This window comes from Oncorhynchus tshawytscha, linkage group LG05 (genome assembly GCF_018296145.1).
Source record: "Oncorhynchus tshawytscha isolate Ot180627B linkage group LG05, Otsh_v2.0, whole genome shotgun sequence".
In the NCBI taxonomy this organism is placed as follows: domain Eukaryota; kingdom Metazoa; phylum Chordata; class Actinopteri; order Salmoniformes; family Salmonidae; genus Oncorhynchus; species Oncorhynchus tshawytscha.
The window spans coordinates 48,047,525-48,058,246 of record NC_056433.1 but is presented as its reverse complement, the minus strand read 5'-3'; the positions used below and the strand labels follow the sequence as shown (position 1 = coordinate 48,058,246).

Below are 10,722 nucleotides of genomic sequence, written 5' to 3'. Positions count from 1 at the left end.
TGTGACTGATAAAATTTGATTTGTTTTGACAGGCGGGTTTTAGGGACAGGAGGCTCGACTCCAGAGCCGTAGCTTGATACTAGGATAGGATGTACAGGATGTATTATAGGATGCATTCAGGGCCTTTCAGGAGGATCCTGTGATACCTATGGGGTCTTTGTTCGTGGACGGTTCTAGAGTGAGGGGGAATACTGTAGTGCTTAATACATGAGAGTAAAGTAGAAATGTAATGCAGACACTGTCCGCAGATTTTTCTACTATCCTCTAATTCAATGTATACTGAGATGTAGTAACTGTTCTAAAAAGAAGTCATACCAGTACCCGTCCAAGCAGGTACACGGATGTCAGAAAGAATATCGTATGATGTGACGTCATTACGTTTTAACAATGTTTTTGCAAAGATGGCGGTGGTTGAGTGAATGGGACGAAACAGCCCTTTTAGTTTGAAAAATAGATTTATTCTAAGGTATTTCAGTTTCTTTTCCGACAATCTGATTTAAATAGTTTATTTTCTGAATTTCCTTAATAAATAGATTCTTATTAAACGAAGAACTAGAATGGTAATATGACACAGAGCAAAAAGAAGAAACGGGCGAATCGCAGTCTCCTGCTGGCGAAAAAAATTATTATCAAGGATGGAGGAACGGTGAGTTTCCACCTAAATGACAGTATTTGCCATCGTATTTCTTGAGATTAACTAGCAGCATGTGTTATGTCTACAATATGTCACATTTCGCGAGCTAGCTAGCTCCTGCTTGCTAGCGTCCGGGAAGTTCATCATATGCCTCTTCATAGTCCTCTCAAAAACAACATAGCTAACGTTGGCTAGTTGGCTGGCTAGCACCAGATGTGTGGCACTAGCTAGCTAGCATATCAGTATCTTTGACAGTAATTTAGCTAGATGCCATCTGGGATGGACAAGTATTAGCTAGCTGACTAGCTAGGGAAGTAACTTTAAACACTATTGTTAAAAAGGTGGCTAGGCTAATAGAGTTCCATAACCATGGGCAAGCTTTCTAGCTAGCCGTTTGTTTAGTTCGATGATGTTATAGGTATTCAGCAATATGGTAGCTAGCTAAATTCCTAACGTTGCTTACTGAAATCAACAACTAAAGTGAAATTTGCCAAGACTGCAACACCGCTACTGGCTCTAGTGTCAATTATGAATGTTGTGTAAGCAGGAAGATGCCCCACTGTGTATTATGGTGACTTATTGCCGAGTTGACCTTTTAATATATCTTCTTTGAAAGTAAGACCGTTGAGGATGACTTGTTTCTTGTTGACACACTTACATAGTTATTCCACTCTGTTCACCAGGCACAAGGTTTTGGAGCTCCCAGCGTGTACCATGCTGTAATTGTCATCTTTTTGGAATTTTTTGCCTGGGGCCTGCTTACAGCACCCACTTTGGTGGTATGTTGTCTTGTTTATGACCTATTATTTAATACAGTATGATTTGTTGGCTGCTGATGAAACTATGTTGAAGACCTTCTCCAATTTACAGTATCCACTCTCTGTTCCTGTCCCCTTCCAATCCAGGTCCTACATGAGACGTTCCCGAAGCATACGTTTCTGATGAATGGCTTGATCCAGGGGGTAAAGGTATGGTGTTTGAACATGTGCTATTATTTCGAACAGTTATCTTTCAATTCTGTTTCAATTTTTGGGGGGGGGTGTGTCTTGTTGTATTATAGGGCCTGCTGTCTTTCCTGAGTGCTCCGCTGATTGGTGCCCTGTCTGATGTGTGGGGTCGGAAGTCTTTTCTCCTGCTCACCGTTTTCTTCACCTGCGCTCCCATTCCACTAATGAAGATAAGCCCGTGGTACGATGGGTCCCAACCTGAGAGAGTTCATAGTTACTGAGATCACCATTTTAAAAGCTGAATCAAGTGTATTATTAACTGAGTGCCATATCCTGCCTCGGGTTTCAGGTGGTACTTTGCAGTTATCTCGGTATCCGGTGTGTTCGCTGTTACATTCTCTGTGGTCTTTGCCTATGTGGCTGACATCACGCAGGAGCATGAGCGCAGCATGGCCTATGGACTGGTGTGTATTGAACATTACCTACACAGTTTTTTCTAATCTTGTTTACCAGAGCACCTTTTTTGATTCAGGGATTTGTGGTTCATTGCTAAAATAGTACATCATTCAGAACCTATTTGCAAATTTGTCCCTCTTAAACAAAGCAGAAATTATGCGCAAAAAAAATGTGAAACTACAATTTCATTCAAAGAGTAGTAGTAGCAGAGCTTGGCAGTAGTAAACCTCGTCTACTCTTGTTCGTTAGGTGTCGGCCACCTTTGCTGCTAGCCTGGTGACGAGCCCGGCCATTGGCGCCTACTTGGGCCGTGTGTACGGGGACGGCCTGGTGGTGGTGCTGGCCTCGGCCATCGCTATGCTGGACATCTGCTTTATCCTGGTGGCCGTGCCTGAGTCTCTGCCTGAGAAGATGAGGCCAGCGTCCTGGGGGGCTCCCATCTCCTGGGAACAAGCCGACCCCTTTGCTGTGAGTACCTGTCCACCTCTAAAGGCTCAGTCAGTTGGTGTTATTATTTTGTGTAGCCATTATTAGTGTGCTTTCAGAACGCAAAATGATAAACCTCTTGAAAATGTGTGCTTCAGTTTGGCACTATGATCAGTGGTAGCAGCTAGAAATTTGGTGGGTCTCAAAGAGACCGAGGCGGAATATGGACATTTTTCATTTTGGTTGCATCACAGTCCTCCTGACTGCTGACGTTGGGGTCATTTAAAAATCCAAAAAAGGTTATAGGGGTAATGTGTGTCTGTTTTCATGGGACAATGGTATCAACGGAATTGGTGGCGGGGGGGTGGAGGCCGGTATTGTTTATGATTAAAAGAGGGCTTAGGAATAGAATGTGGTGAGAATGGCTGTGCTGCAAGACCCCCCCCCGACTGACGCCCATGGTTCCCCTTAGGGAAACATAGCATCTGTTTTTGTGTTGACACTTTCAACTAGCTACTCATGTTACAAGTAGTCCTCTTCAGTCTTCCCATTTCCCTACAATAGCTCTATCACTTAAGCTACTGTTTTCATTCAAGTTCATAGAAGAACAAGACCACCTGATGTTGTATGCATTTGGGAAGAGAAACTTGACAAGTTCTGTGGTTAGTTGTAAACATAACGATTCATGTATTTGGACCAACTTGTTTGGTACAGGCCATGTTAGTGTTACCTCGTCTTTAATTTATGCGCACTGTTTTCATAATTCCTCTATAGTAGGCTTTCAGCGAGTGGCGGTGGTTCTAATTGCACATTGGCACCAACGGTGCCCAAAACAGTGCAGGAATAGTACACAAAAAAATAATATTTGATAAACACAATTGGATTTACCCAGCATAAGGAACAAACTTTCATGCCGCATTTAGACCAGGGTGTGGTCTTTGTCAGCCAAACCTGAACTTCCCCTAAGGTGGGTTGTTTGAAGGAGCCAAGGTGCTGTGTGTAAAAGGGGGAGGGAGTTCAACAGGCTGTTAGACAGACGCCAAATAGGGGAACAATTAACCTTTCATAATCCTCTATATTGCTGAGGGGCTGTACAACAACAGTTAAAGCTACATGGCACAATGTACAGCAGCCACTCATAGCACAGCGAAACAGGTCTTCCTCAGGCAATGTTGAGGGGGAAGGCTGACGTGTCGCTGAAATACATGATATAGCAATGATGATTGCAGGGTACTTACAGTGTCTTCAGAAAGTTTTCACACCACTTGACTTTTTCCATATTTTCTTATTACAGTCTGAATTTAAAATGGATTCAATTGAGATTTTCTTTGGTCACTGTCCTACACATAATGTCAAAGTGGAATTGTGTTTTTTATTTATTTAAATTTTTGCAAAAATGTTAAGATGCAATATGTAGAACTTGCTCCACCTTTTCCTGGTTGTTAAAATTCGAATAGTTTGTCTAATTTCAGTTTGTGACAAAACAAGTAGTCATTGTGTAGATAATCATTGTAGATCTACCGCTTCTTAGACTTGCTTTCGATACGAATGACAGATTTATAACACAGATTTCTATGTGAATTTGGTCGAGTCGCCCCAAAAATGACATTGTAGCTGAAATGTCTTGAGTCAATAACTATTCAACCCCTTTTCTTATGACAAGCCTAAATAGGTTAAGGAGTAAAAATGTGCTTAAGTCAAATGATAAGTTGCACGGACTCTGTGTGCAATGATAGTGTTTAACATGACTACCTCATCTCTGTACCCCACACATACAATTATCTGTAAGGTCCCTCAGTCGAGCAGTGAATTTCAAACACAGATTCAACCACAAAGACCAGGGGGAGTTTCAAGTGCCTCGCAAAGAAGAGCACCTATTGGTAGATCAGTAAAAGCAGACATTGATTATCCCTTTGAGCATGGTGAAGTTGTTAATCTTTGGATGGTGTATCAATACACCCAGTCACTTCAAAGATACATGCGTCAGGGATTTCACCATGAGGCCAATGGTGACATAAAAAAACACTGAGTTTAACGACTGTGATAGGAGAAAACTGAGGATGAATCAACAACATTGTAGTTACTCCACAATACTAACCTAATTAGAATGAAAAGAAGGAAGCCTGTACAGAATATGCATCCTGTTTTCGACAATGCACAGAAGTGATACTGGGAAAAAAATGTGGCAAAGAAATCTACTTTTTGTCTTGAAAGAAAGCGTTATGTTTGGGGATAAATACAACTCATTACTGAGTACAACTCTCCATATTTGCAGGCATAGTTGTGGCTGCATCATGTTATAGGTATGCTTGTAAACGTTACGGACTGGGGAGTTTTTCAGGTTATAAAATAAATGGAATTGAGTTAAGCACAGGCAAAATCCTAGAGGAAAACCTGGTTCAGTCTGCTTTCCACCAGACACTGGAAGATGAATTCACCTTTTCAGCAGGACAATAACTTAAAACACAAGGCCAAATCTACACAGGAGGTGCTTACCAAGAAGACAGTGAATGTTCCTGGGTGGCCGAGTTAGAGTTATGACTTAAATCTGCTTGAAAATCTATGGCAAGACCTTAAAATGGTTGTCTAGCGATGATCAAAAACCAATTTGACAGAGCTTGAAGAATATTGAAAAGAAGAATGGGCAAATGTTGCTCAATCCATGTGTGGAAAGCTCTTAAAGAGCTTACAGTCAGAAAGACTGTAATTGCTGCCAAAGGTACTCCTACAAAGTATTGACTCAGGGGTGTAAATAATTATGTAAATGAGATATTTCTGTATTTCATTTTCAAAAAAATTGCTACAAATTCGAGAAACATGTTTTCACTTTGTCATTGTGGGGTATTGCATCAATATAATCAATTTTGAATTCAGGCTGTAACACAACAAAATGTGGAATAAGTCGATGGGTATGTATAGTTTCTCAAGGCACTGCGAAGATAATATCAAGATTGTGTTAATAAATGTAAGTGTGTTATGATGATCGATCCAGGGAAATAAGCATCATCACACGATTGACATACAAAACTTAAGCTAAAGGAGTATTTATTTTGAGTCCGAGTGAAGTCTCTTTTTTTTGCTCTTAACACAATCATCACGATTGACGCTGTATAACGCTGAAGGCCCAAGTCACTGATATTGTAGCATAACAATACAGTATGGGGGTGTTTGTAGGTCAAGGGTTCCCAACCTTTGTAACCTTTTTGTAGGTGGTTATGTGTTGGTGTAATTCTAGGTCTCCTGACTCTCCGACGCAGACCACAGCTGTTTTGTAACTCTACTTCTCTAGTTTGCTCTCTTGGGTTGAGACCCAGTTCTCACAATAGGCCTCCTTTCCGACCAGGAGGAGTGGTTGGGTGTTCTTGCACATCATGTCGTTAACACTTGTTATCACCTACCGTCCTCCTAACCCCTTTTTCTTTCTGTCTCCAGTCTCTAAGGAAAGTGGGCCAGGATTCCACTGTGCTGCTCATCTGTATAACAGTGTTCCTGTCCTATCTCCCTGAGGCTGGCCAGTACTCCAGCTTCTTCCTCTACTTACGACAGGTCGGCTATGTATACTGTCAAATACATAAACGGACGTGTAAGATGCGCGTCAGATGTCAGCCCATCCCCCTATTTCCATTATCAATGTAACTGAGGTCAAGTCCCCTTCATAGTCAGTATATCATTTGGTAGAGTTGTCGAGGGATTTTGACTATGTAGCTCATTCAAAGTATACAACCAAGTTATCATATTTTGCTTGGACCCCTGCTCTTTGCTGCTCACAGCTAGGCCTGTATATATATATCCTTTATGATAGGCATACTCATTTTGTTTCACTGGCAGTACGATCACATTTTCGCTCTCCCTTTTTTCAGATTATGGGATTTTCACCTGAAAATGTTGCAGCTTTCATAGCTGTTCTAGGACTGCTTTCAATCATTGCACAGGTTAGTTGTCATTAACTATCATTACATTAATTATATTTATGTTTATTTATATATATATATCTCACACACACAAGTATGTGGACACCCCTTCAAATTAGTAGATTTGGCTATTTCAGCCACACCTGTTGCTGACAGGTGTATAGAATCAAGCACACAGCCATGCAATCGCCATAGACAAACATTGGCAGTAGAATGGCCTTACTGAAGAGCTTAGTGACAATCAACGTGGCACCGTCATAGGATGCCACCTTTCCAACAAGTCAGTTTGTCAAATTTCTGCCCTGCTAGAGCTGCTGTTTCTGCTGTTATTGTGAAGTGGTAATGTCTAGGATCAACAACGACTCAGCCGTGAAGTGGTAGGCCACACAAACTCACAGAACAGGACCACTAAGCACTGTAGCACGTAAACATAGTCTTTCCTCGATTGCAACACTCACTACCGAGTTCCAAACTGCCTCTGGAGGCAACGTCAGCACAAGAACTGTTGGTCGGGAGCTTCATGAAGTGGGTTTCCATGGCCATGCAGCCGCACACAAGCCTAAGATCACCATGCGCAATGCCAAGCGTCGGCTGGAGTGGTGTAAAGCTTGCCGCCATTGTACTCTGGTTCAGTGGAAACTCGTTTTCTGGAGTGATGAATCACGCTTCACCATCTGGCAGTCTGACGGACTAATTTGGGTTTGGCGGATGCCAGGAGAACACTACCTGCCCCAATAAATAGTTCAAACGGTAAAGTTTGGTGGAGGAGGAATAATGGTCTGGGGCTGTTTTTCATGGGTCGGGCTAGGCCCCTTAGTTCCAGTGACGGGAAATCTTAACGCTACAGCATACAATGACATTCTAGATGATTCTGTACTTCTAACTTTGTGAAGGCCCTTTGCTGTTTCAGCATGACAATACCCCCCGTGCACAAAGTGAGGTCCATACAGAAATGGTTTGTTGAAATCGGTGTGGAAGAACTTGACTGGCTTGTACAGAGCCCTGACCTCAACTCAATTTAACACCTTTGGGATGAATTGGAACGCCGACTGCGAAGCCAGGCCTAATCGGCCAACATCAGTGGCCGGCTCTTGTGGCTGAGTGGAAGCAAGTCCCTGCAGCAGTGTTCCAACATCTAGTGGAAAGCCTTCCCAGAAGAGTGGAGGCTGTTACAATATATTAATGCCCATGATTTTGGAATGAGATGTTACAAGCAGGTGTCCACATACTTTTGGTCATGTAGTATATATCTATATAGTTATTGCATTCTCTGCCATGTTATAAGGACCTTTGGTTTGGCCATATAATAAGGACTTTCATTATAGGCATTATGAACATTCCAATAAAGTGTTTCTAATTATGTTATTTCTTGTTCCCTTTGTAAGACTGTAATATTGAGTTTACTCATGCGTTCCATCGGGAATAAGAACACCATCTTGCTCGGCCTTGGGTTCCAGATACTGCAGCTCGCCTGGTATGGGTTTGGCTCCGAGCCATGGTAAGCTTTTTCAAGGCGACTCAAACCATTGAACGCATCTGATGATTCAGTTCAGTGATAGATACTCTTTACAGTGATAGATACTCTTTAAAGTGACTATCTCTCTACAGGATGATGTGGGCAGCAGGGGCTGTAGCAGCCATGTCAAGCATCACTTTCCCAGCAATCAGTGCGTTGGTTTCTCGCACCGCTGAGCCAGACCAACAAGGTTTGTACTTAGTTATAACTTTATTTTGCAACTTTCTCTGATTTGTCTTTTGTCAGGGTCATAAATGCAAATGAGAAATGGTTCTGTTAAAGGAGCAGTTAATCAAAATGACTTATTTTTTTCCTTACCTTGAAACCAGTTAATGCTTAGCCATAGACCGCTTTTCAAGGTAAGGAAATAAATATATACTTTTGCAGAACTATCCCTTTAACTTACCTTGTGAATTAAAAGTTGAATAAAATCCAACTAATACGAAAATTATTTTGGCACTCATCCCACAGGGGTGGGCCAGGGGATGGTGACGGGGATCCGGGGTCTGTGTAACGGGCTGGGGCCGGCGCTCTACGGCTTCATCTTCTACATCTTCCACGTGGAGCTAGATGCGCCCCCAGACGGCAGCCAGGACACGCCGGTCCACACTCAACCTCACCTTCAGCACCTCCCACAGGTTAGCCCCCAGCCCCAAACTTTTCTCCTCCTCATAGTTTTGATACGCAGCCTGAACCCGACGAGGCTTGAATTTGGGTGGAGTTCAACAGCCAGCATACCTCCTCAAAAGTGACCAAGCAGTTCAACAAGGCTCTATCGCTGTCTTAAAAGTGGCTATCATTATTTAGGCACTATGCAATCTTAGAGGTTTGTGGCCACTATTTAACGTTAACTAGTTACCAAGTATTTACGTGACTGTTTTTGAATATGCTTTGTACAAGTGTAACCCTAATTTGTTAAGCATTTTCCTAATTTAGTCAAATTCTCTTGTACCTTTTTATTCCCTCCTCTCCTCAGACGTCCATCATTCCTGGCCCACCCTTTCTCTTCGGAGCATGCTCAGTGCTGCTAGCACTCTTGGTGGCCCTTTTCATACCAGAGCACCCCCACCTGGGCCCCCGGCCTGGCAGCTGGAAGAAGCACAGCTCGCCCCACGGGCACCCCCACAGCCCACAGCCACCCGGGGAGGCCAAAGAGCCCCTACTGCAGGACACAAATGTGTAACACAGACCTGGCTACTCGGGCCTGACTCCCCCCTCTTCAAAACCACACAAAGCAAGAGAGCTCATGTGTAGGTGTAGTAAACAATCAAAAAGCTATATTAAGAGTTACCACTATATATGTATACATAGGAGTATGGTTTTTTAAAAGAAAGTTCTATCCAAAGGCACTATTTGCAATGGCTTATATTTATTCATTTTTTTGTTTTTCCTCAAACTTTTACTTTTTGTTTTTCTTCAACTGTTGTTTTGATGATATTGGACAGGGCAATGCTCAATTAAGGGACATACCTGTTGGGCTGTTTCTGAACACAGTGTGTTCCACAATCAGAAGAGGGAGTCTCTGCACAAAAAACAACAACCTAGAAAGAAAAAGAAGCATCAAAAAGACTGGTTAGTCCTCTAGAGTTGGGCCTTCAGCTTTACGGAACTGTGTGTGAGAAAAATGACAATGCGGGGTTGAATCGGAAATCCAGTTGAAATTTCCCCCAGATCTCTGCATAAAACAGCCTTAATCCACAAACTAACCACGGAATGTGAAGACGCGATGGACTTGGAATGGTACAGCTGAATTTTTAAAGCACCTTTGTTTTGACGCTTATATCAAACTGCTGCCTATATGAATTCCTACTACCACTTCTTCAGACTGACTGGTGCCTCAATTGGGGTGGGATACTTTTTGGCGGGACCACAAGGAGATATCGTATCAACCCCTGCTTACTCTTTGACATCACAGAATGTGACAGATTGGCTTGATATTTTGTCTTTTATTCTCATTTTGTTCATGTACACGGCCAAGTTCCTGACATGTATGGATCGTACAGTTACAGAAAATGATCATACAAGAAGGGTTTGCCTTTAAAAAATATCTAATTTACACGAAGGACACCATATGTCAGACAACACGTTGCATAGTTACGGAATACGTAGATCCATCTTGTGGCCTTCTAAAAACCTTTTCACTTGTACAAACAAAATATGTTCTCGTTTTAACTTGCTTATTGACCAAATACCAAAAGTACATATTGAATCATGAAAGTGTGCTCTAGCTATTTATGAGTTGGTGTTCTGTAAAACAGCAATTTCTTGAAATACTGTATGCAGTTTTTTTCTTTTCCATGTATTGTCATTTTTTTGCTGCCTTTTATTTTCAATATTACATTTGTTGACTGACCTTGTAAATATACAGTAAGTATACAACCATGCATTTCAATAAAGTGGAATATTTTGATGGATTTATGGTTGGGAAACTTAGGTAAAGGGAACATTGATCTAAATCCAAACATGAGATACCAGTATGATGAATCTTGAAGTCAATGCATTTTAGGGTTCCACCCGCAGCCTTTTATTGTACACTATCTGATAGGGTACACACTTATCAATATAATTTAGCATGTTTTGCTGTGTTGGGCATTAGGCTGTAATTGATGACAGGTGAGATGGACACATTGCTGGCAGTTATTTCACCAAGAAAAAGTTCAATGTCACGCTATATTTCTAGTTTGTCTTCAAATGGTTCTGTAAGCTTGATTTGGCAATGCAACTATTTGAGGAGATTCACAAGATGCAACTTCTGTTTCAAGATGACAAACCAACATTTAATTGCAGTTGATCAGAGGCTTGACCACTGACATTTTCGGAAAACAAAACATC

The 10,722-nt window shown here is 41.9% G+C and overlaps 1 protein-coding gene across 1 annotated transcript; it reads left to right on the top strand.

Annotated features, from left to right (window-relative positions):
- The first annotated feature begins 373 nt into the window (after nt 1-373).
- LOC112250707 (hippocampus abundant transcript 1 protein) lies at nt 374-10,304 on the top strand. Its single transcript, XM_024421069.2, has 12 exons — nt 374-646; nt 1,318-1,413; nt 1,540-1,602; nt 1,695-1,822; nt 1,931-2,045; nt 2,287-2,505; nt 5,896-6,009; nt 6,324-6,395; nt 7,760-7,872; nt 7,983-8,080; nt 8,362-8,528; nt 8,867-10,304. The coding sequence occupies exons 1-12, from the start codon at nt 566-568 to the stop codon at nt 9,071-9,073; spliced, it is 1,473 nt and encodes a 490-aa protein (XP_024276837.1). The 5' UTR covers nt 374-565; the 3' UTR covers nt 9,074-10,304.
- The last annotated feature ends 418 nt before the right edge of the window (nt 10,305-10,722 follow it).